The 27,485-nt window shown below is 42.0% G+C and overlaps 1 protein-coding gene across 2 annotated transcripts in view; it reads left to right on the forward strand.

The window, feature by feature from the left end:
• The window catches only part of LOC126419889 (uncharacterized), a 92,565-nt gene that overhangs the window by 61,099 nt on the left and 3,981 nt on the right, over positions 1-27,485 (forward strand). The window contains exons 1-4 of one of the 2 annotated variants that reach the window (XM_050087151.1): positions 18,638-18,779; positions 23,578-23,784; positions 23,871-23,915; positions 26,789-27,022. In XM_050087151.1, the coding sequence (XP_049943108.1) occupies positions 18,732-18,779; positions 23,578-23,784; positions 23,871-23,915; positions 26,789-27,022 (534 nt within the window). In that variant the 5' untranslated portion in view covers positions 18,638-18,731. Of the gene's footprint in view, positions 1-18,637; positions 18,780-23,577; positions 23,785-23,870; positions 23,916-26,788; positions 27,023-27,485 lie in introns of those variants that run through there. The other variant, XM_050087152.1, reaches the window with a different exon arrangement.

The following is a 27,485-nucleotide window of genomic DNA, read 5'->3' on the forward strand; positions in this document are numbered from 1 at the left end:
CCCAGGAATTTTTCGAGGATTAGTCAGTCTTATGGCAGAACTGGACTGCGTCTTGAAGCAGCACATTGAGAAATCAGAAAACCGTGTTTTCTTAGGCCTATCGAAGACAATTCAAAATGAACTCGTGGAATCAATTTATGGGGCATGCCTCAATCTCATCAGGAGTGAACTGTCGTAGGCAAACTTTCTCGCAATAGAAGTTGATTAAACTACTAACTGTGCAAATTTGTCACAATTGGTCCTAATAATTCGCTATGAGCTACTGGGACAAATAAATGAAAGATTTATTTCCTTTGTACGCCCAAAAAGTCACAGTGCAGACGATGTAACTGCAGCTGTTCTCTGTGAGCTAGAGAAAATGAATGTACATGAAACACCTGAAAAACTGATAACTCAGTGTTACGACGGTGCTCCTGTTAATGAGTGGCCATAAAAGTGGAGTTCAAACTAGAATTAGAGAAATGTACAGGAATGCTCACTTTATTCACTGTTACGCCCATCAGTTAAATTTGATTGTTGAACGTTGTGTGACGGGCAATAAACAAGTGCGGATCTTCTTTAGCAACTTGGAAGGAATTTCCACCTTTTTTTACCGGTCTTCTAGCCGTACAGCCATTCTTGACGAAGTAGTGAAGAAGCGTATTCCTACCTGTCCTCAGTCCATCAGATGGAATTTTAAATCACGGAGCGTAACCACTGTGTACAAATACCAAAAGGAAATTGTTGAGTGCCTAGAAAGAATTATTGATGATGATGCCAGTGATTACAATACAATAAACAAGGCCACGGGACTGAAGGGTTTCCTGCAAGACGAAGATTTCCTCTTCTGGTTACATTATTTTAATACAGTCATGCCTCATTGTGACATTCTCTTTATGAACTGCAGCATAGGAATACTGATGCAGTCTAAACTGTTGAATATGTATTGCACTTTGCAGATTCTGTCCAGCAAATTAGGGCCTCACTTGAAACTGACGATCACTGGGAACAGGTAGAACCAACTGCAAAACGGGGAAGTTTCACAGAATCAAGAATAGTGTGTTAACGAAACTTTGCGACCTCATCACAGCTGAGATCAGAGAACGATTTAGTTTCAATGATCACTTATCGATTGCACAGCTGTTTGATCCATCGTTGTTTGCAAAACATCAAACTATTTTTGCCGAAAAAGAGCTTAAAATAGCTGTTAATTTGTTCAATTTACAGTCTTCAGATCTACGTCATGAGCTGAACGTGTTGTACAGCCGAAAAGATTTTATGAAGGCGTCAGGTGCTTTGACCTTGTTGAACTTTCTTTACGATAACAATCTGGCTAAAGCTTTTCCTGAAGGTGTAAAACTTCTGCAAATAATAGTAACCTTCGTATGACGACCCGAGAGGCAGCACACTGCTTCTCTATGTTAAAGCGAGTGAAAACATTCATCCGCAACACTATGAATGAGGACAGACTTTGTGCGTTTGCAATGTGTTCCCTAGAAAAAGAATTACTGAATCCGCCAAATTTAAATGAAATGGTCGTAGGCCATTTTACTGCGCAGAAGGGGAGACGAGCTGACTTCGTCTATAAACAAGTTCAAAATGGTTCAAATGGCTCTGAGCACTATGGGACTTAACAGCTATGGTCATCAGTCCCCTAGAACTTAGAACTACTTAAACCTAACTAACCTAAGGACAGCACACAACACCCAGCCATCACGAGGCAGAGAAAATCCCTGACCCCGCCGGGAATCGAACCCGGGAACCCGGGCGTGGGAAGCGCGAACGCTACCGCACGACCACGAGATGCGGGCTATAAACAAGTGAATTGAGGTAAGCAAAAGTGCATTCATAATTGATAAGAGGTAATTTCTTTATATTAAGTCCTATGTAGCCTATTACGTGAAGTGAGTAAAAAAGGGTAGTGTCATGTTTAGCCAGTCATAAACGTGACGACATTTTCCGAAACGAATCACTTTTGGTACCGGTACAGTGTGTTGCGCTACAGTGTCACATTTTGTGTACTTTAGCACAACAAACCGCACTAAAAATGACGTATTTTGGAGAGAACTTTAGTGCGCTATTTCGCATAAACGCATATTTTCATAATACACAATAAATACGAACTGTTCGCTTCTCAAACATATGAATCAATATGGCAGTTGTTCGGATTGCTCATGCCACCCAATCACAGCACAAGACCTGTGACATCACCAAAACATCACAGTATCGTCATGCGAACTCGTAAATTTCGAGCTTCGGAGGTAAACCACAATAAACGCCTTAAGTTTAGAACTGAAAACACCAAAAATATTAAGCAACCCAAAATTAACATTCATCGCATTAAAGATTTGCTGCAAAGTGTCAGAAAATGTAATGATGTATAAAAATACTAACCAAAGATTTTAACTCGAAGTTAGCTTCTAATGATATTTAGTACCTGATTATAAAAGATACAATACGTAAATTTATGGGTAGAGAGTGATCTGCCCACCTTCCTCCCCCTGAATTCTTAGTTGTTTATGTCAGACTAATCTGTAGCGTAACCCGAGGTCTATGTTGGCTCCGATCGATAAATGCCGCAGCCTTCCCCAGTATAGAAACCACGAGCCGCGCCTGGACTCGACTAATATCTGAAGTAATGCTAGAGGGAACTGAAACCACGAATCCTGCAGGGCTGTCCATAAATCCGTAAGAGTACTACGGGATGACACTCACTCCCATATTTCGCAATAATAAAACCGTGCTGACCTTCTATGAACAAGTCCTATCTGGTAAGGATCCCACACCGGCGTAGTGTAGGCAGTCTGCTTAGTAGACCTTGGAGATGTTGTGGCCCGTCGCTCATGCGTCTGTTATAACACCACGTGCAAACTCACTTAAATCTTGCTTATCTGCCACTGTAGCAGCAGTAACCAATCTAACAACTGCGACAGACACTTATTGTCTTGTATAGATTTTGCCGACCGAAGAGCCGTATTCTGCTTATTTACACATCTCTGTATTTGGATATATAGGGCGAGCCACGTAAGACGTAACAGACTTTTTATTTCGTGAACGATTAACATATCGAAAAGCGGTTTTAGGCAAATGTTTGATCCTCGAGGGGCACGAAGGTCTTTTTTTTTTCCTTGCTTAATGTGTTAACGATTTTAGCGCTGGTATCAACGGAGAGAACGAAACTAGTCCATTTTTTAAATGCAACTGTATACCTTTAAAGCTGCATTCGATAGCCCTTGACAAGAATTACAGTGATATAGCGTTTGTTAAAGTTGTCGTTGAACCCGGTCGTAAAAAGGTTCGAGGAATGTCGTAGCAAACACCGCCAAGTAGAACTCTCGTGCTACGCTGCGACAGAATGTCAGCACGCTTACCTGTTTCCTTGCCTGTACTGCAGGCCGCCCACTTCTGCTTCAACATTCGCTTCGTGCAGACGTCTACACTAATTAGAAGAAGTAGGATATACTACTGTATGGTGATTATAAAAGAAATGCCGTAAAAACAGTACAACGGTATAGGGGCACCTATCCGGATCGCCAGTGTCCAACGCGCCAGGAAACTGCACGAATTATTAAGACGCTAGTGCGGAAACCCTGCTTGATCGTCAAAAAAGAGGACAAGATTGCAACTGGCAGAGAACACGAAGGATCTCTTGTGGCTACGAGCTAATGACTCCGCACAGTGCTACGAGACATATTGCCAAAGAATGTGGAATCAGCCAGATCAGTGTCATTCGCATTCTGTATGGACAGATCTCCATCCCTATCATCTGTCACTAATTCAGGCGCTCGACATCCGTGATTTCGAAAGTCGTATAGATATTTGTCCGTTTGTTCTTTAGTAACCGAGAGACGACGCTAGGTATTTCCGAGGTGTGTTCTTTAGCGATAAGGTAAAGGTACTAACCACGCTAACGTAAATTTGGATAACATTCACTACAGAGCAGCCGAAATTCCACACTGGCTTCGTCAGGTTCAACATCAATGGCCATGGAGAGTAAACGTGTGTTACGGCATCATGTTGCTGTTGCGTTCTTCAGTCCAAAGACTGGTTTGATCCAGCGTTACATGCTACTCTATCCTGCGCAAGCTTCTTCATCTCCGAGCAACTACTGCAACCTACATCCTCCTGAATCTGCTTAGCGCAATTATCTATTGGCCTCCCACTAAGATTTTTACCCCCCACGCTTCCCTTCAGTAATAAATTGGTGATCCCTTGATGCTTCAGAATGTGTCCTAGCAACCGATCCCTTCCTTTAGTCAGGTTGTACCACAAATTTCTCTTCTCCCCAACTCTATTCAGTACCTCCTAATTAGTTACGTGATCTACCCATCTAATCTTCATCTTCTTGTCTAAACTGTTTATCGTCCATGTTTTACTTCCATACATGGTTACAATCCTTTCAAGACACTGTCCATTTTGTTCAGCTGCTCCTCTAAGTCCTTTGCTGCCTGTAAGATGTGGTCGAGCGGTTCTAGGCGCTTCAGTCTAGAATCGCGTGACCGCTACGGTCGCAGGTACGAATCCTGCCTCGGGCATGGATGTCTGTGATGTCCTTAGGCTAGTCAGGTTTAAATAGTTCTTAGTTCTAGGGGACTGATGACCTCAGATGTTAAGTGCCATAGTGCTAGCAGCCAATTTTTGTCTCTGACAGAATTACAATGTCATCGGCAAACCTCAAAGTTTTTATTTCTTCTCCATGGACTTTAATTCCTACTACAAATTTTTCTTTTGTTTCCTTTACTGCTTGCTCTATATACAGATTGAATAACAGCGGGGATAGGCTACAAATCTGTCTCACTCCTTTCCCTTTCTCAACCACTGCTTCCCTTTCGTGCCCTCGACTCTTATTACTGCCATCTTGTTTCTGCGCAAATTGTAAACAGCTTTCCGCTCCCTATACTTTGCCCTTTCCGCCTTTAGGATTTGAAAGAGAGTATTACAGTCAACATTTTCGTCTACAAATCTATAAACGTAGGTTTATCTTTCCTTAACCTATCTTCTATGAGAAGTTGTTGCGTCAGTACTGCCTCGCGTGTTCCTATATTTCTCCGGAATACAAATGGATCTTCCCCGACGTCGACTTTTATCAGTTTCTCGAATCTTCTGTAAAGGATTCGTGTTAGTATTTTGCAGCTGTGACTTATTAAACTGATAGTTCGGCAATTTTCACACCTGTTGTCAACTGCTTTCTTTGGAATTGGAATTACTATATTCTTCTTTAAGTCAGCAGGTATTTCACCTGCCTCATAAATCTTGCTCACCAGATGGAAGAGTTTCGTCACGGCTGGCTCTCCCAAGGCTATCAGCAGTTCTAACGGAATATTGTCTACTCCTGGTCTGTTTCTACTTAGTTCTTTAAGTCCTCTGTCAAATTCTTCAAGCAGTATCATATCTCCCATTTCCTCTATATTTACGTCTTCTTCCATTTCCATAGTATTGCCCTCAAGTACATCTCTTTTGTAGAGACCCTCTATATACTCCTTCCACTTTCTGCTTTCCCTTCTTTGCTTTGGTTTTCCATCTGAGCTCTTGTTATTCATACAACTGCTTCTCTTTTCTCCAAAGGTCTCTTTAATTTTTCTGTATGTAGCATCTATCTTACCACTAGTGATATATGCTTCCGTATCCTTACATTTGTCCACTAGCCATTCCTACTTAGCCAATTTGGACTTCCTGTCGGTCTCACTCTTTAGACGTTTGTATTCCCTTTCACCCGCCTCACTTATTGCATTTTCATATTTCCTCCTTTCGTCGATTAAACTGAATATCTCTTCTGTTACCCAAGGATTCGTGCTAGCCCTCGTCATGATCCTCTGCTGCCTTCACTATTTTGTCTGTCAAAACTACCCATTCTTGTTCTGCTGTATTCCTTTCCCCTGTTCTCGTCAGTCGTTCCCTAATTCTCCCTCTGAAACTGTCTACAACCACTCGTTCTTTCAGTTTATCCAGGTCCCGTCTACTTAAATTCCCGCCTTTTTGCAGTTTTTTTTTCAGTTTTAATCTGCAGTTCAAAACCAATTAATTGTGGCCAGGGTCCACATCTGCCTTTGGAAATGTCTTACAATTTCCTCTGAACTCTTTGTCTTACCATTGTATAATAAATCCGAAATCTTCAGGTGTCTCTAGGTCCATTCCACGTAAACAGCCTTCTTTCATGATTCTTTAACCGAATGTTAGCTGTGATTAAACTGCGCTCTGCGCAAAATTCTGCCAGGTGGCTTCCTTTTTCGTTCCTTTCCCCCAGTCCATATTCACCTACAACTTTCCGCTCTCTTCCTTTTCCTACCATCGAATTCCAGTCCCCCATGACTATTAAATTTTCGTATCCCTTGACTATCTGAATAATTTCTTTTATCTCATCACACATTTCCCCTATCTCCTCCTCATCTGCAGAGCTAGCTGGCATATAAACCTCTACTACTGTGGTAGGCGTTGGTTTCGTGTCTATCTTGGCTACGATAATGCGCTCCTGTTTTTTTATTCGTTATTAAACCTACTCTCGCATTACCCCTATTTGATTCTGTATTTATAACCCTGTATTCACATGACCAGAAGTCCTGTTCCTCCTGCCACCGGACTTCACTAATTTCCACTATACCTAGCATTAACCTATCCATTTCACTATTTAAAATTTTCTGACATACGTGCCCAAATAAGGAATCAGACATTCCACACTTCGATACGTAGAACGCCAGTTTCAGATCTCGTGATAACGACATCCTCCTGAGTAGTCCTCGGCCGGAGTTCCTAATGGAAGACTATTTTACCTCTTACCCAAGAAGATGCCATCATCATTTAACCGTACAGTAGAGCTGCATGCCCTTGGGAAAAATTACGGCTGTAGTTTCCCCTTGCTTTCAGCTATTCGCAGTACCAGCACAGCAAGGCCGCTTTGGCTGATGTTAAAAGGCCAGGTCAATCAATCGTCCGGAACGTTGCCCCTGCAACTACTGAAGAGGCTGTTGCCCTCTTCAGGAACCACACGTTCGTCTGGCTTCTCAACAGACATCTTTCCGCTGTGGTTGCACCTACGGTACGGGCTATCTGTATCGCTCAGCTGAACCAAGCACGCCTCCTCACCAACGGCAATGTTCATGGTTCATGGGGGAGGGTTGATCATAGGAAATTAAATTCTGGGACATAGTTTCATCTTAGGCGTTCTAAACGGAAATTCTGAAGGTTCTTCTAGAAGAGGTAGCACTTGATATTCGACAGCGTATGTGGCTGCAACACGACGGTTGTCCAGTTTACTCGTCCCATATTGCAAAGCAACGGCTGAATAAGACCTTTCCTGGACGTTGGATAGAACGATATACTGTTGTCAAATGGCCTGCGAGGTTTCTCGATTTTACTCGTCTACTTTCTTTGAGGAGCACTCAAAGATGCCGTGTATGACGAAGAACCGACTATGCCAGGCCATATGGGTCGTCAAATCGCCAGTGCTTGTTTTACAATATCATCCATTGTAGATACATCTGTTCATCGTTCTTTCGAAAGGCGATTGCAAATGTACCTTTCAATCCATGCCAAACGGACTGGTACACCTGCCTAATATCGTGTAGGGCCCACGCGAGCCAGCAGAAGTGCCGCAACACGACGTGACATGGACTCGACTAATGTCTGAAGTAGTGCTGGAAGGAACTGAACCATGAACCCTGCAGGGCTGTCCATAAATCCGTAAGGATACGAGGGTTGGGGATATCTTCTGAACAACACGTTGAAAGGCATCGCAGATATGATCAATAGTGTTCATGTATGGGGAGTTTGATGGCGAGCGGAAGTGTTTAAACTCAGAAGAATGCTCCTGAGGCTACTCTGTAGCAATTCTGGACGTGTAGGGTGAGACATTGTCCTACTGGAATTGCCCAAGTCCTTAGGAATGTACAATGAACGTGAATGGATGCTTACGTGCTTGTCACCTGTCAGAGTCGTATTTGGAATTATCAGTGGTCCAATATCACTCCGGCTGCACATGCCTTACACCATTACAGAGCCTCCGCCAGCTTGCACAGTCCCCTGCCGACATGCAGGGTCCGTGGACTCATCAGATTGTCTCCATAGCTCGATACAATTTGAAACGACGCGACCAGACAACATGCCTCCAGTCATCATCAGTCCAATGTTATTGTTGACGGGCGTAAAGCTTCGTGTCGTGCAGTCATCAAGGGTACACGAGTGGGCATTCGGTTCCTAAAGTCCAGCCGGCCGCTGTGGCCAAGCGGTTCTAGGCGCTTCAGTCTGGAACCGCACGACCGCTACGGTCGCAGGTTCGAATCCTGCCTCGGGCGTGGATGTGTGTGATGTCCCTAGGTTAGTTAGGTTTAAGTAGTTCTAAGTTCTTGGGGACTGATGACCTCAGATGTTAAGTCCCATAGTGCTCAGAGCCATTTGTAGATGCTGTGTCCCATCGCTCGTGCGCCGACTACAACACCACGTTCAAACTCACTTAAATCTTGATAACCTGCCATTGTAGCAGCACTAATCGATCTAACAATTGCGCCACACACTTGTCTTATATAGGAGTTGCCGACCGCAGCTCTGAATTCCGCCTGTTTACATATCTCTGTACTTGAAAAGTGGATGCCTATACCAGTTTCTTTGGCGCTTCAGTGTATGAAGCATTACGATGCCTCTTAGTCACGATGTCGTCTACTCCACATCAAATAGAAAACAAACAACATTATGTGTGCATTTTCTGACAGATCTAACATAAACAAACTTAATTTTTTTTTTTTTTTTTTTTACATTTTCCCCAGTGTCACTCAGCAAGGAAAGATATAAGTGTTACCGCCAATATTTATAACAGACGAAACGCGTAACTAGTTTTTAATGCAGCAGCTGATACGTTGCTGTCATTGAATATTTATATGCCTCCGCTGAGTTTGGAAACAAGATGTATAACAGAGTGAAAATGGCGAACGAAAATATTATCGCCACATTTGGACTCGGAAAGTCGTTGAATGACACACGCGGCACGTTAAGGGGGTGGCATTACTTTCGTCTCAGTGGTTAGTTTGAGGAAATGCTCAGACGCCTTTGTTCCTAGTAGACAGCATTTCTGAGGCTGGTGGTGACCTCGTACAGAGGCAACATGCTTCGACATACCGAGGGTTCAGACGAGTGAGGATTTCTGAAATACAAAATCTCTTGGAAACTATCTCTACCCCTTTAGCTGTTATCTCGTGAAAATTGAAGACTGAATAAGCCAGCACATGCACCCACAACGTGCCAAGGAATGGCCGATTTCGGTTTGATGAGCTTTCCAAAAATATTCGGCATCCTAGCCATAACTCTCTCTTGCTACGAATGCAGTCGTCCTTTAGTGAAGGAGATTTCGGCTTCATACATTTGTATGAAGAAACACAAAGATTAAGAGTATTCTTAACCATAAGACATTTGTTCTGATGTGTCAGCTAGGCCGGAGAGCACGTGGTCGTAAACTGTTGGGAATGAAGAACAGACTTCGTACCCCGCAATCGCAGTGCAGACTTTCCCATTGTTCCAAGACGACAAGTCTCATCAGTCTTATGATGCCATCATATGACCTAATGGGAAACATATAAATATATTAAGAAACGGGAAGGGAGGCTACAATTAATTTCACCAATTATGTAAAATACAAAACGCATCATTTGTTAGGGAACTGCTAATGGAATTGCCATGTTACGTTACCTGAAGTCAAAACATAAAAGGCGCTCCACAGGTATACGTATCTTGATAAAAATCCAGTTGACAAAATGCACACAGTTGACAATATCCTCATACCACCCGTGCATATTGGCGGCGAACTTGATTCTCACAAGATTGCCACACAACATTGCACTACCGGCGGAGTGTGAACGTAAAGGTGGAGAACCGCTACAGTTACCGATCTCGACGCTGGATAGCGGGTGTAGTACGAATTAAGTGATGACATGCTGTGGTTAGAAGCAATGAATGTCGGTGCCCCAGAAATAAAGGCGTATTTTTTCAATGTGCCCGATACAAAAATTAGGAATGGTGTCTGACTATACATACAAAATTAGCACGGACCTACACTCCATATAAAATATTGTAGTAATGACATACTGTGTAAGAAAGCAACAGTAATCAAAAAAAATTTTAATGTAACCTGTATCTTTAATTAACAAGGCATCATGACGTAAAAAGAAAACCGCACTGGTGTGGGCGGGAATGCAAAACCGACCACACTCAGAGGGGTCCTGCGAAGTATCATTTATGGAAAACAAAAGGGTGGTGGCGGTAGACGGGCTATGAAAAACCACTCGGGGCTGAACTTACTTAAAATGTCATTTTAATTCAAATGCAAGCCTTACTGGATGCGAGGTGACTATTACAGAGTCAATCAAAATGACATATACTATAAAAATCATTGCAGACGGCTACAATAAAATTACATAGTCGAATGGGTCGTAATAGTGACTGTAGTTGTAACCGTCTACTATACTATTGGCCGGTTTAACATTCGCGTTCGCACTGGTGCTGTTTTCTTTTTACTTCTAGTTTATTTGTTAATTTAAGATATAGGTTCTATCTTTTAAACTTTTCAATTGATGTGTTTGTCACTATCAGTGAGCACACAGTATGCAATTACTACAGATCTTATATGGAGCATAAAGCCATACTAATTTTATATGTACGATCAGATGACATTCCTAATTGTTATATCGAGCGCTTTGAAAAACCCATCTTTATTTCTATGATATTGCAGTGCCTGTATTATCCCAAATTACGATGCCACGTTTCTTCGGACATGCATGTATGTCGGACATTAGCGGTGGTCACATTAATGTTACTAAGCCGTGTACATAGGTTTGCTTTTTGAGGGAGAGCGAGATGTAGTCAACCAAGGATTTGTTCCCCAAGCATTTCTTAACTTCGGACTGTTTGCTTGTGGCATTGCAGAGAAAAACTGCCTGCATTGTAGCGAGCAAGAGATTAGTTCCTCTACCACGAAGACTTTCCCAGTTACACAGCGTTCAATACCAGTCATTCTTCAGTGAATCCAAAATTTCAGTGTTTCTGCACACACTGTACCCCTCGGATGTGGACTACTGGACTACTGTCACATTTTACTGTTCCATAGGTTACGAAAGATTGCTAAAAGGGAAATATTCTTAAGACACAGTACAGAACAAACATTCACCGAACATATGGAACAGTATTTATGAAAACAAGAATCAGATTTATATGTCCCGTTATACTTTACGCAAAATACTAACATAAATTATTTGCGAGCGAACAGAACCACTGGCAAAATCCAACCTCGGGCAGTCTAGGTCTGGAGAAACGCAGGAGACAGACTGAAATTCGAAATGTAGCAGGGATAAAGCAATAGGAACGGAAGGTACCAGAAACCGGACTCCAGTCAGATGTCAGGAAAGATTTGAAAATAAAACAGTGGTTCAGGAGAGTGAAACACGGTTTTATCCTGTCATTAATGTTATCCTGTTTTAGCATTGAGCAAGCAGTGAAGGAAAGCAAAGAGAAATTTGTGAATGGAATTCAAGCTCAGACCTCAGAAACGAAAATGTTGCAGCTTGGTGATGACACAGTAATTTTGTTGGAGACGGAAAAGATATTCAAAGATCTGTTAAACAAAACAGATAGTATCTTTGACAAAGATTATGCAGTAAACACCAACATAAGGAAAACAACGATGATGGAGTATGGCCATGTGAAACAGATTATTCTGAGGGAATTAGATTAAAAACTGAAGCACTGTAAATAGTACACAACCACAGATATTTGGACAGCAATATAGTCAACAACATCCAAAGCAGAGACGATATAAAACGCACAGTGATAATAGCAAGAGTAACTTGTTAACGTCGAATATAAATTAAAGAGTTAGAATATCTTTTCCAGATGTATTTGTCTAAAAATGAAGTAGATAAACAATTGAGACAAGAAGAGAACAGAAGATTTCTAAATGCGGTGCTACAAAAGAATGCTAAAGATTAATTGTGTTGATCGAGTAAGTAATAGCCTGACGATGTAATAACACCAATTGGAGAGAAAAGATCTTTAGAGCACAACTTGACTAAAAGGAGGCATCGGTTGAAAGAACACATTGTGAGGCGTCAGGTAACAGTTAATTTGATTTGGAGGGAAGTGTGGAGAGTAAGAATTCCAGAGCGAGATCGATGCTTGATTGTAATAAACAGTTTCAAGAAGACGCAGGTTGCAGCAGTTATGCAGAGATGAAGAGAGTTCCATAGTGCAGACTGGCTTGGGCAGCTGCAACGTTACGGAATTTGAATATTCCGAGATTCACAATTCCAAGAGTGTGCCTAGAATACCACATCTGAGGCCCTACCTCTTACCAAGGACATTCACTTAACGACCGGAAGCACAGGCGCTTACGTGAAGTTGTCAGTGCTAACAGATAAGCAACTGCGTGATATATCCGCCCACATCAGTGCTAGACGTCCGATAAGCGTATCCTTTAGAACAGTATGGCGAAATTTGGTGTTAATAGGGTATGGCAGAAGAGGACCGACACGGGTGCCTTTCGTGGCAGAACGACATTGCTTGTAGCGTCTTTCCTGGACTTGTAATCTTATTGGCTGGACCATAGACGACTGGAAAACCGTGGCATGGTCAGATGTGGTTGTGTTTACATGGAGTGAAGTGGGTCCTCTAGATATTCGGCTACTTGGAAATCATTTGCAGCCGTTCATGGGTGTCTTGTTCGCAAACAAAGATGGATTTTTTGTGACTGACCATGCGCCATGTCACCGTGCACAATTGCTCGCAGTTGGTTTGAAGAACATTCTGGACAATTCGAGCGAATAATTTGACCGCCCAGATCGCCCGACATGTATCTTATCGAACATTTTCAGTTCGTGCACGAAATCCTGCATCGGCAACACCTCCGCAATTATGGACGGCTGTATAGGTAGTTTGGTTCAATATTTCTGCAACTTGTTCACTCCGTGTCACGTAAGGTTGCTGCACTACGCCGGGCAAAAGGGGGTCAGACACGACATAAGGAAGTATCCCACGACTTTTGTCTACCCAGGTTAAACCTCCATGCACGAAAATCAAGAGGAAGACCGAGAAGGCCAAACACTGCGGAGCCCCCCCTTCCGATCCAAAGCTCAGGAATCAGGAAACGTCTCATGGAGAAATGTGATAACATCCTCATGATAGTGGCAGGGGATGGGGGCATGGGGTGGGGTGGGGGACACAGTCGTGCTCGAAAAATAACGTCAGAAGGCCTCTGTGGAATTGCATAGTTCACCAACATATCGAGATATTTCTGCCCTTTAGACTCCATAAAAATGGACCAATCAGAGTTTGTTTATGTAGTCCTAACTACACGTTAACTTTTGGCATGTCTCTTCCGTACTCAGACACTTCCCCTGGAGCCTCACTTCCCCTGTTCGACAGTTATGTCGGTCAACTTTGTCACAAACGTTGAAGGTAAATCCAACAACGAAGATCACTGCACTGAGGTGCAACAGCAAAATCCCATCGTTTGCTTAATGTGAGCCAAAAAATGATGTTTGTGACCACGCAAGCAGAAGTGTTTGCGTACAATGGCGTGCACCGTCGAGCTAGGGACGCCTGGTCCCTACTGGCTTGTCTGATGTAGCTAGGTGGCTTTCTAGAGAACGTTTCGCGCAGGTGCGTTCCACCGTTTCTTCATTCACATGCCTTTTAAGACTTTTCCAACATTTGAAATCAAACTTCCCTTTCCTCGAAGAGCTCTGTCAAACTGATTTACGTGTGGGAGGATTTACGTTCTCTAGTTACCTCCCACTGAACTCGTGTAACAGATTTTACCTCTGCTATCTGTGTCCACTCACTGTCACTGCACCTTTCGTTGTGGCGTCCATATGTAGCGTGTCAGGATTAGGTCTGCCCGTTAAAAGTAAACATTTGTGCTCGTACTCTTGTAGGCACCAAATGACTCTGCGCTGTGTCTGAAATGGTGAGGATTGCATCTTGGAGAGTTTGCTCTGTTCAGTGTATGTTTACCCAAAAACATAAAATGACGAGTTCTTTCGTTATAAGCATTTGTGTACCCCTAGCCAGGACACCCTGTATTTTGTTCTCTCGTGTTTACTGAACTCGTTGGATCCATCCGATAAAGAGTAGCCCTATTATGTGCATAACATCATCTGTACGACAAGCTACAAATAGGACCTCTGTTTAGGCTACTTCCATAAAAGTCTTAAATATTGATAATTTTATTTTAAATTAAAGGCGTTTTGTGGACGAGGCCACCGCTTTGCACAACACCTGACACTTAGAATAGCAGTTACAGTCAATCTAACAAAGCTGAAAGCATCTGTTCCTAATAACACCGGCAGTGAAGTATAGCAACTGCCCAGGATAGTGCCGCCAGCGCATCAGCAGCTCCCGTGTCAGCTGCTACCTGGCAACTGAATGCACGCAGCGGATATCCTGGAGTGAGCACGTCCAGACTTCCGATATGGTTGCACAGCTGCAGCAGAACAACAACTGCTGCGTGTACAAGGTAACAGTCTCAACGTTTCTGAATTTTCGCTAGAATTGGAATGGTTCTGAGTCACGTGAGTGATGAATTACTCTAAAGATTGCGGCTCTGTGAAAGTATGGAGGCACGCTCTTCGCTATCACATCATCGGTCGTTAATTCGAAGAAGCAGATTATCTGCGCTCCGAAGTGTACTAAATGCAACAACTAAAGTTCGATAGCAAGTCAGGTGGCGCAGTGTTTAGCACACTGAACTCACAATGGGGGGAAAGAGAGTTCAAAACTGCACTTCAGTTGCCTGTGAATTCCCTATATCACTTACGGGAAATTTCAGGATGGTTTCTTTGAAACGGCACGGCCGATTTCTTTCCCCGTCCTCTCGTATTCCGAGCTTGTACTCGGTTTCTAACGAGGTCTTTGTCGACGAGACGTTACATCAGAATCTTCGTCCATTTTTAAAACTTGGTTCTAGGAGAAAATAGTGTTAAAAATCATTATTTACTATCGAATCAAAGGCGATCGCGACACCTTGGTACGAACTCTTTGACCCTAACCTAAATTTATATAAAGCGCCGGCCTGTGGCCGAGTGGTTCTAGGCGCTTCAGTCCGGAACTGCGCTGCTGCTACAGTCGCATGTTTGAATCCTACCTCGGGCTTGGATGTGTGTTATGTCCTTAGGTTAGTTAGGTTTAAGTAGTTCTAGGTCTAGGGGGCTGATGACCTCAGATGTTAAAGTCCCATAGTGCTTAGAGCCGTTTTTTTATATCAAGCGAATTCCTATTTTTTCCTTACTCATAAGGCATGTATATAGCAGCAACACAATATTGCTGACTGCTTGCTCTTTCCATAATCACGATGTAATCTTTCTGAGATGTCGCTAATGGATTTATTACTGAGGTGAAGTGCGATGACTAGTCCAGACTGGAGTCACTGAGCTGTCCTGACCCAACCATTCCGTTGCTACAGCTTCTCTAATGACAATACTCCCCGCATCCTATTATAGTGGTCCGTCTCTTTTGACATCTAGTGGTCAGCTCCACATTACATAGGAGTGTCCGGATACTTTGGAGCAGACGGTGTCTATGACGTTATGGGATGGTACGATTTCACCGCTTTGAGAGCTGTCGTTGCTCCTCCTGTCAAATGGATCAACAGAAAGTGTCGCGAGTGTATCTGTTAGTAGACTATGGCATAATGTACAACTTCGATACTTAGCGATATCTTGTTAGTCTGTTTCTCACATAGCATTTTAAGTTATCGACCAAAGGAGACACTGCAGTGGTTAAGTCCCTGGACACAAATTCGTAGCCGGCCGGAGTGGCCGAGCGGTCACTACCGCTACGGTCGCAGGTTCGAATCCTGACTCGGGCATGGATGTGTGTGATGTCCTTAGGTTAGTTAGGTTTAAGTAGTTCTAAGTTCTAGGGGAATGATGACCTAAGATGTTAATTCCCATAGTGCTCATAGCCATTTGAACCATTTTTTTGAGATTGTACCTTAAGTACACCGCTCCCAAAATTTTCTCAGCGTTCTTTGACTGAGAAATATCTGTAAAATATTCAATTGCGCAAGAAAACAGCGTTAGTAAGACACAAGAACTAAATTACAAGGAAGAAGTATATCGAAAACGCCAAAAGTATCGGTTCTGATATTTTGTAACTTATGTAACGGACCACAAGGAGAACCTGGGCCCTTACCTTGCTTCCACTACACGAACTGTTCAGGGATGTCTCGTGGATTGACAATGTTTCTCCAAAACGGGCAACACTTAAATTGTTCCATGGTCATTTTCCACCACATCCTTCTGTTGAGAGCTGCTACTGAAGCAAATAAGTTAGTCTTTCATCCAAAGATCATTTAACAATGGTATTAGATATGTCATTTAATCCATCAGAAAAACAATGTTAAAAGTTAACAAATATACATGTTTACAATTATGTAGAAATCTATTTAATTTCGAAACAAACGTTAGAGGATTTCATCTCACCACGAGCCCCCACATACACTACACATATGACGTACACACGCTCTCTGCTGACATCACGGCCATGATGCCACTCCATAGATTTCTTTGCTGTCTCAAATGTTCGTCACTGAGCCAGCATCCCTCCAGAAAGTAGGTGAAGCTGACGTCATAAAAATGAAAGTAGTTTAATATTTTACATCGCATATCTTGAGCAAACAATTTTCCACTCATTGACCTTATACTTGGGAAGAGTATTTATTCTGCGATGACAGATGTAATTTTTTACAAGTGTAACGTATTTCACAACGCTTATCTTTTATTTAGGTATATTTTTGCTACATAATATGTAGTACTCAAGGAATATACTAGAAAGTCTCTCTGTAGATCAGACACTAGCAGAGATATATTGGCAGAACGAAAGTTTGAGATGAATGGTGTGGTGCGCTTGGATAACTGGGCTAGTGAGACAACTGCTTGCGAAGACCAAGGCTGCGGATTATAGTATGGATTAGCAAAATGTTTTAATTTTTCCGTGAGTTTCACTTCAACGCACTTTCCTCTGCAGGGTCAAAGATTCATTCTTGAAACCGTATCCTGCTATAACAAATCACGGTATTCTATATATCAACGTTCAGATAATTTTAAGTCTGTAGCTGAAGTTATACCTTTGACGTAGGATATTATCCGTTCATAAACTTCTCCTATCTTATCTTTTGAAAAGAAATGAGCCACGGTAAGCCTCATTCTTGTTACCTTGTATCTCAGACTGCCATGTTGTAAGGACCTGTTGTTTATTATAAGTAATTTGGTTACAAATATTACTATTACTTGAACTTACTATGTTTTCATTTATTGAGAAATTAATACCCTTTACTAATAATGCATGAAACATGTATTTACGATATGTTTCAGCAAGCTAAATACATTGGGAGCGATTGGTTCGGTGACGTGACGATAACACGACATCAACGCGCTATCAAATGCCCTTTACCACATTCATAATTCTAACCTGTAGACCAAATTCATAATACTAAGTCCGATTGCTATTGCTGTCATAATGTAAGCCATCTAATACATTTAGTTTCATGTTATCACGGTCTGGCGACACCTAGTTTCTCCGTTCTCCAAGGACGATATGTGCGTCTAAATTTACTGGCACTTAAGTATCCAGGTAATAGGGCTGTCTTCTACTATAGACGTTTTAATTTCACTCCCCCTCAAAATTTTACTTATCTATGTAATTAATGTGCGTCTTCTGTCTTCAACGTGATATGTCCCACCTCCGGAAAAATTAACATTCAAAATTTCTCTTCCTCGTATTATTAATTTTGTGGGACACATTACACTGCACAGTAAGTCTTCACAGGCTTATACATGACAGAAATGAGCATTTGAAACCGTACGTTGAGAAATTATATTGAACAAAGTTCAATATTCCTGTATGTCCGATCGGTGCTCACAAAACTGTGTTGCAATATTTCAGTTGTAACTAACGGCTAGGCAGTTGCCCTAAACTCTGCTCTTATAGGAAGCATCAAGATAAGAATAGCTTAATTATCGCTCACTCAGAAACAAACACATGTTTCGCTCCGAAACTTCACCCACAAGTTAGTTGGGCAGAAAAGATATTATATGAAACATCGTTCTGCCACACTCTTAGGAATTATGCAACTAGCACTTTTTAGTTTCAAGTGCACAAGGCTTCTTCTCTGCTTGGTCCGCAGCTTGCGTAACGCCAAAACATGGCATCTTCTTTACTTTTACAAAATTAGCTGCAAATAGTTTATCCCTTCTTGTTTTTGCATGGATTCACGACAGGCTTGTTTCGGTATTTGTGCCATTTTCAAGAGTTCGTCTAGGTGGACGATATGCTGAGTGTAAACTGCTTTGTGCTGCTGAGGATAAATGTCTTGTTGAAGTTTGGAGATGAATTAAAAAATCAGGGCTGACGGTGCTACAGAACAGCCTCATAGTGTGAGATGAGTGAATAAGGACGGCGGTGAGACGCTAATTTCCAGTAAGGCGAACAGCTGAGTACACCAATGTGGCCTTGTGACTTACAGTTCAACCGGTTCCTTGTGGTAACTGCAAGTAACGTCACATCCATCACGTTCGTCACCACTGGTTCAAGGTCCTCCTCTGCACCTGTACTAACTTCATGACCTGACGCAACCTGTTTGCAGAAGTTACATTTGGTATCGTTGCAACATTATGCCAAAGCTGTGTTTTCAGAAGAAAAATGGTATAAAATGCGTTGATTCCGCATCAGAGTGGCACTTCTCAGCAGCAGCAGAACCAGCAGCAGCAGCATTTACCGACATGGCGTCCAAACTGATCATCTTGTTCGCTCTGGCCTCTGTGCTCCAGGTACGTGCAGTCTTCACTCTCGAGCCTACTGCAAGCTAGGAGCTTGGCTGTGGCGCCTCGGACGCTCTGTGTCTTTTTTATCTTAGGGTTTTGTGCAGTCACTCACGTATGGAATTGCCCTGAAGATCAGCCATTACCGCACATTCTGCCTATAGTGTATACCGTTGGGGTACTGAGGTCACATGTAATTACCAAACCGGTTTCCCCACCGAGTAGATCCGGTCTTCCCCAACGAAATAGCAATAAAAACACCTGCACCTACATGTTGTTGCTGTATGTGACTGTCTTACACACACTGACCCCTGAACTGCGGAAGCGGATTCTGTTTAATTCTTTTATTTTCTATTTTTTTTTTTTTATTTTGCGCCTCTAGTTAATTAGAACTAAACTGATGAGCAAATCTCCATGGTCATGGAACGTGTGAGTACATTAATTGCAACAGAAAAGTAATAATAGCTCGAATAAAATGTTTATGAATCCTAAAAAAACGACAAGCTATCAGTTTATACAAAAACAATCGACAATGTAACACAGGAATTAGCTAGATTTTTCAAGGAATTCTTCGACAGAATAGAAGGACTTACCCATGAGGAAACTCTTCAGTTTGGATTCGCAAATACGAGTATTACTGACGAGAGTTTTGAATTTTATTCTTTATTCAAAATGGATGCTCAAGAGTGAAGGAGGCTGGATCCAAATGCAGATTGGATTTCTGCCTAGCATGCGCTGAGTGAAAGCTGATATTGTTAACAAAAACTGACATTAAAGACTGTATACATTGAGAAATCAGTTTCAGAATACTAAGACTAATGAGCAAGAGTCGACAACATGTTCGCGAACTTACACTACTTACACTACTAACCGCTCGAACCGCCTGTGTCTGACCCAAAAATAACCTTTGAGAATAGGAAGAGTGACCCCAAAATACAGTACCATACGTCATAAGCGAATTAAAATAAGCAGATTACTTTAAGTGTCGAACTATCACATACTTGAGATACATTCTGATAGAGAAATGGTAGCATTAATTCTCTGAACAAAATCCTAAACTTGGGCATTGCACGACAGTTTACTATCAGTCTGAACACCTACAAATTTTAAATGTTGATTTTCACTAATCATACATCTATACTGTGTAATTAGGACGCCAGGTTTTGTTGAGGTGCGTGTTAGAAACTGTAAAAATTGCGTCCTATTGCGATTTAATGTTAGCTTATTTACTACAAGCCATGAACATATGCTTTGAACTGCGCTATTTGAAACAGTACCAGCATTGCACACAACATCCTTAACTACTAAGCTTTACCAAGATGGTTTTACGTCATCAGCAAACAGAAATACTTTTTAATCACCTGTCATCGTAATAGGCATACCATAAATAAGGAGCAGGAATGGCTGCAACACTAATTGCTGGACCCTTCCCCCCCCACCACCACCTCCCCATTTAACCGTGCTCGGCTCGGACGGCACAACATAACTTTCGCAATATGTGTAGAATGACACTTTGCTGTCTGTTCACTTACGAAGTTGACATTTGGTTTCACGTGATCATTACTGGACCAATATCGTTTCTTTCAGTTTCTTCTCTTAAGATACGAAACTACAATACTGAAAAGATAACTGGAGGTTGGTCTCATTATCAGCACCCTGTAATCTACACTGTAATATACAGGGTGGTCCATTGATAGTGACCGGGCCAAATATCTCACGAAATAAGCCTCAAACGAAGAAACTACAAAGAACGAAACTCGTCTACCTTGAAGGAGGAAACCAGATGGCGCTATGCTTGGCCCGCTAGATGGCGCTGCCATAGGTCAAAGAGATATCAACTCCATTTTTTTAAAATAGGAACCCCCATTTTTATTACATATTCCTCTAGTACGTAAAGAAATATGAATGTTTTAGTTGGACCAGTTTTTTCGCTTTGTGATAGATGGCGCTGTAATAGTCACAAATGTATAAGTACGTGGTATCATGTAACATTCCGCCAGTGCGGACGGTATTTGCTTCGTGATACATTACCCGTGTTAAAATGGACCGTTTACCAATTGCAGAAAAAGTCGATATCGTGTTCACGTATGGCTATTGTGATCAAAATGCCCAGCGGGCGTGTGCTATGTATGCTGCTCGGTATTCTGGACGACATCATTCGTCCGGACCGTTCGCCGGATAGTTACATTATTTAAAGAAACAGGAAGTGTTCAGCCACATGTGAAACGTCAACCACAACCTGCAGCAAATGATGATGCCCAAACAGGTGTTTTAGCTGCTGTCGCGGCTAATCCGCACATCAGTAGCACACTAATTGCGCGAGAATCGGGAATCTCAAAAACGTCGGTGTTGAGAATGCTACATCAACATCGATTGCACCTGTACCACATTTCTATGCACCAGGAGTTGCATGGCGACGACTTTGAACGTTGTGTACAGTTCTGCCACTGGGCACAAGAGAAATTACGGGACGATGACAGATTTTTTGCACGCGTTCTATTTAGCGACGAAGCGTCATTCACCAACAGCGGTAACGTAAACCGGCATAATACCCACTGTTGGACAACGGAAAATCCACGATGGCTGCGACAAGTGGAACATCAGCGACCTTGGCGGGTTAATGTATGGTGCGGCATTATGGGAGGAAGGATGATTGCCCCCCATTTTATCGATGGCAATCTAAATGGTGCAATGTATGCTGATTTCCTACGTAATGTTCTGCCGATGTCACTACAAGATGTTTCACTGCATGACAGAATGGCGATGTACTTCCAACACGATGGATGTCCGGCACATAGCGGTGGAAGCGGTATTGAATAGCATATTTGGTCGTCGAAGCACCATACCATGGCCCGCACGTTCACTGGATCTGACGTCCCCGGATTTCTTTCTGTGGGGAAAGTTGAAGGATATTTGCAATCGTGATCCACCGACAACGCCTGACAACATGCGTCAACGCCTTGTCAGTGCATGTGCGAACATTACGGAAGGCGAACTACTCGCTGTTGAGAGGAATGTCGTTACATGTATTACCAAATGCATTGAGGCTAAACATCATTATGAGCACTTATTGCATTAATGTGGTATTTACAAGTAACCACGCTGTAACAGTATGCGTTCTCAGAAATGATAAGTTCACAAAGTTGCATGTATCACATTGGAACAATCGAAATAAAATGTTCAAACGTATCTAAGTTCTGTGTTTTAATTTAAGAAACGTACCTGTTACCAACTGTTCGTCTAAAATTGTGAGCCATATGTTTGTGACTATTACAGCGCCATCTATCACAAAGCGAAAAAAGTGGTCCAACTAAAACATTCATATTTCTTTACGTACTACACGAATATGTAATAAAAAATGGGGGTTCCTATTTTTTAAAACGCAGTTAATATCCGTTTGACCTATGGCAGCGCCATCTAGTTGACCAACCATAGTGCCATCTGGTTTCTCCCTTCAAGCTAGACAAGTTTCGTCTTTGTAGTTTTTCCGTTTGACGCTTATTTCGTGAGATATTTGGCCCGGTCACGATCAATGGACCACCCTGTATGTAGCATAGACCGTATCAGCAGTGTTTCTCGCTTTACTGGCACATTGATGAAGTAATCATCATCTTCTTCTTCTTTATCCTTTTCTTCTTCTTCTCCATCTGGCTATCCTTCTTCACTTTGTTTTCTTATGTATCTCCCCGAAGTATTCTTTTCCACTCTTCGATATCACCTCCTTGCTTTCCATGTACGAGTGCCAGAATGCTTTTTCTATGTGACTTTTCAGCCGACATTTCATAACTTTTTTTGTTGATGTGAGTCTCTCCTCAGAAGTCATATTTATGTCTCACTTTATTTCCTGTACAAATTGCATCGAAAATGCAAAGTTTAGCTGTTGCACAATGCACCACATCCAATACCAATATAAAAGTTTCGCAGTCTTTTAGCTGCATCATTTCCGAAACAAAATTATTAGAGTTTCGAGTCTTAGCTGTATCCACTTCCATAGCAGTGAAACATTTATAAGTGCCTCGAATCACATTTTCCCGTGTGTGAAGAAGTCCAGCTTATTACGGTACTTCAGTGAATATTGATAGTATAGGAAGTCATTTAATATCTAGCTGTGGAAGATATTTTCACTGTTAAAATTTGGCTGCCTAATCGGAAATAAGCAACGGTACGACCATACCGTTAACCAGACTGTGAGGTGATTCCAAACCTTTTATCAGTCTTTCACGACAGGATAACGTGAGACAAGAAGAATGGTTCAAATGGCTCTGAGCACTATGGGACTTAACTTCTGAGGTCATCAGTCCCCTAGAACTTAGAACTACTTAAACCTAACTAACCTAAGGACAACACACACATCCATGCCCGAGGCAGGATTCGAACCTGAACCTGCGACCGTAGCGGTCGCGCGGTTGCAGACTGAAGCGCCTAGAACCGCCCTGCCACTCCGGCCGGCAACGTGAGACAGACAAGCTATTTAGCTACTCCTTCACTACCACCAGAAGTCTGTTGAAACAAACTTCATCTTACACTCCGGGGTTGTCCATTAACACAAGCAGCCTGGTTTCTTGCAAAGTCATCGTCCGACTAGAACACGACATTTTTTTCGGTGGTACATATCTGCTTACACTCAGCTTATCGTTCAACCGGTTAGGTGGTATCGACATAGGAGTCGGAACCAAAGTTGAGATAAAACACACTGTTTCATGGTACAACCATCCTGATTTGTCGTTAGTCCTAATGGAGACAAAGCATTCCAGACACTCTGCATGTTATGGAGAGAGTGACTTTATTGTCTCTTGTTACTTTCCAGATCGGCACATCGACTCCCACGTGGGGTCTTATCGGCGGTCTGGGAGACGTACTCGGATCGCTTGGACAGGCCGTAGGTACGATGGTCAACGCCACCCACGAAGTCGTCTCGGGTATCGAGAATACTGTCAACACTGCTATCCAGACGGGAGAGGATCTTCTCGTGGACGCCCTTAACACGACTGCTAACGTCGTGTCTGACATACAGGTGGGATTATAAACTGTGGCTGAAAGACGGTCACGATCTACAAGAGGCATTACAATAGTGAAAACATTTTCTTTCATTCTTTGCAGGAGGATGTCCAAGACCAAGTTGAGACCGCGGTAGAAGGAGTTCTGGTAAGCAATTAAGTAACAGACGTGATGTCACATTGTTGTAGTATTGCATAGTTTTTGGCAAAGGAAGATATTCAGAAACACACTTTATGTTCTTACATCATATCTTAGATACATTTTTGACAACCGGTGACAAGCGAATATTTCTTAGAAGCAACGTACAACTCATAATGTGGTGTTTTGTGCCACTTTTTTCATATACATAAATAACATCCTTTTCACATACCTCTACTTCGAGAATTACATGATTTTATGTTAGTGATTTTTAACGCTTGTAATACATCCCATGAACTCTTCGCCAAGATGATATATTTTTTATGTGAGTCGGGTAGAGGTTCAAGCAATGTTAAGAAATATGATAATACTTCAGAAGAAAACAGTGATTACATTCGTCTTCATATAAATCCCCCTAATACAGAATTGTTCAAGTTCATCTTACGACGGCGAAACTTATCCCTGTTGAACGTCACAGATTTCCGTTTGGTGTACCATTTTCAACCGGAGCGAGGACTACTGAGTGTCGGGAAATTAAGAATTTTTCACTTTGTCATTTCATGACAAACCACTAAAACAATTATTTCACCAAAAATGTTCTTCAACTTTTTGTGTGTGAAGGATGAAAAGAATTATTATTTGAATGAATGAGTATTACTTCAGATTCACAGACTTTTCCCGTTTCTTGCTTTGAACTTATAAACGTTATTTCACTACCCTTTTTCAGAATATTTGCTGTGACTGTGTCTCTAGCTGCCACTTTGTTATTTCTAGGTTCCGCAGCTATTTTAAGTACTTCTTTTTCGTCTTGTGGATCTCAACTTTTGTTCTATAATTGTTCTTTGCCATTTATCTTCAGGGTTCTTCACAATTTAACAAGTTCTCTAAGTATCTGGCTAAGATTTCACAATTTTCGTCCTTATTCCCTGACAGTTTCTCATTTTCTCTTCAAAAATTCATGATTTATGGTTGCTTCTCATTTAAGTATGGTTTGATAGTCATGTCGAAGGCTCTTCTTATATTTCCCGGAGATATGTTTCTTTTGTCTTGCTACAGGATTGTCGCTGTCGGTATGCACACTTTTTTGTATCTGTCAAATTTGTCTTCCATTTTTCTACATATCAAGCTTTACGATTGTCTGCTCGCTTGTCAGTTGCCTGATCGCAGTCTTCAGTTCACTATCTGCGTCTGAGCGTTAGTTGTAATGATTTGACAGAATTTCCCGCATATTATCTCCGGATTCCATTTTTCTTTTCCAGTAACAGTCTGTGAAACTCACATGTGTTCTCCTGCAGCCTTTCATGGTTCGCATTTATTGCCACATTTTTTATTTAATGGAATATGTCTCAGCTTTATACGTGTGTCGAAATGATTCGAATCTAGATTAGTTTCTTTTTGAACTTCTACGTTATTAATTCCTCGGACGATTCCTACTAAGATGGGAGTATAACAGTTGATATTCACTAAGGTGTCTACGCGGCGAACACTAATTTTCTTTTTGCTGGTAAGTCTCACGTAGAAAGTGAACATGATTTTTCGGTCAAAAGTTTCACACTGTTCAGTAAGTCCGTTACCACTCCCATTTCCTTCGGATTTATTCAGTTGTATCCGTTTATGGGAGCGTGTACGGTGCATAACGTACATTTCTTGTTTGCACTTGTCAGTGTCAGAGGGGAGAATTCTAAAGGCACAACTTAAGTCCTTACGGAATGTGTTATTTGTTTACTTACACGCTGAGCCGAACTGCTAGTGATGTTTTCTGACTATCGTGGCATAAAACACTAATGATGCTAATGGATAGACGCACAGGAGGCTACTCTTTTTAAATAAGAATTGATTTTCTAAGGCCAACAGGAATAATAACTCTACCTGAAAAGTGAGTTGGTTATGTCGTCTTGGTGGTTAATCATATGACGGAAACAAGCTGATATTTATTTGAGTAGAAAGTTTTGGTGGTTAAATCTACATAAAAATGAAGAGATGAGTAAATTATTATCTAAGAAGTAGAACTCCACTCCTACAGTCACATGTGAAATGATTCACATAACAGCTGTAGTTTGATCTCCACATCTGTTCTCCTCAACATCTTTCACACACGAAATTCATATAAAGTGACGAAAATTACAACTGCAGTAGAGAAGTTGAAACTATAACATCCGACGTTGTTGCAATATTGTGTTTTCCAGCCGAGCAAAGGAATTATGCATTTCAGTGTTGTCTGAACTCCAGATAATAGTCCTCATTTTTAATTCTTTATTCAGCAAATATCGAAAAATAATCTTATGTCAGGAACTTGTATTTACACGCAGATTTCGATAGACTTTATAACATTAATGGGTGAAGTCGGTACTTGTTTCATATTATTTATTTTCTCAAACGCCGCTCCCGGGTTTCACGGTTACTGTTACTCCCCTTTGCATGCAAAGGAATCTGTCGTCACTCATCTGTAACTGAGACGACAGACTGGTGAGATTAACCCTAACCAGTTTAGCTCTCTATAGAAGCTAAGAAAATAGAAGTTTTAAGCGAAAGTTCCCTTGCTAAATCTATGCTTGCGAAAATGCGGTTCTGCACTCCGCACATGACCGTAACAACATTACATAGACTTTGCCGGCGAATTAAGTGAAAATATTCTTGTTGAATACGTAGCCGGATAAAGCAATCATCTTTTCACGATATTTGAGCCCTTCGTTAGCGGCCATCTTCAGGTGAGAACGCTGCTTGCTAGATCAACCGCCTTACGTGAGGAACTGCAGTAAACACTCGTTTCAAATTAGATTCTATTCCGAGAAGGAAATAGAATACGTTCCGTAACTCATTACCAGTCGTTTAGTTGTAAACCTCGGCCCCAGTTATCCGTGTGTTCTCGTGCCTTCTTCTAGAACCTGACCGGCAGCGTCTCGTCTGGCATTCTGAACTCTGTGTCTTCGCTGGCCAACGGCATCGGCAGCGACGTGGCTCAGGTGATCGGCCTGCTCGACAACGCGGCCGAAGACAGCGTCGACGCCATCGTCCAGCTGACGACGAACGCCACCGCCTCCTTGAACCAGCTGGTGGACCTCGCACAGGCAGTGGGCAACGCGAAGCTTAACATGGTCGTGTCCTCACTCAAAGGGGTAAGAATAGCAGCCTGCTGGATTAATGGTGAATTTTGAGATGCTAATTTCGTTGTATAGAGTTGAGCAGGTGTTTATTGCAAAACATTTGCTTCTTACAGTTGACCCATTTTACTAAGGTAAGTCGACAACTGCTACTGCCTACGACTGTTTTTTCACATTTTTCTGTTCAGCAATGGCAAGTATTTTTCCGATTAATATTGCAACTTTTATTTTATTGTAAATATATATTTGTTAGCCCGCCCGGCAAGTAGTGCGGTCTAACGTACTGCTTCCCGAGCGGGAAGGCGTGACGCTTCCGGGCACGAATCGGCCCGGCGGATTAGTGGCGAGGTTGGATGTGCTGGCCAGCCTGTGGATGGTTTTTAAGGCGGTTTTCCATCTGTCTCGGCGAATTCAGGATGGTTACCCTTATTCCGCCTCAGTTACACTATGTCGGCGATTGCTGCGCAAACAGTCTCCA

Source organism: Schistocerca serialis, chromosome 9 (genome assembly GCF_023864345.2).
Source record: "Schistocerca serialis cubense isolate TAMUIC-IGC-003099 chromosome 9, iqSchSeri2.2, whole genome shotgun sequence".
NCBI classification, from domain to species: domain Eukaryota; kingdom Metazoa; phylum Arthropoda; class Insecta; order Orthoptera; family Acrididae; genus Schistocerca; species Schistocerca serialis.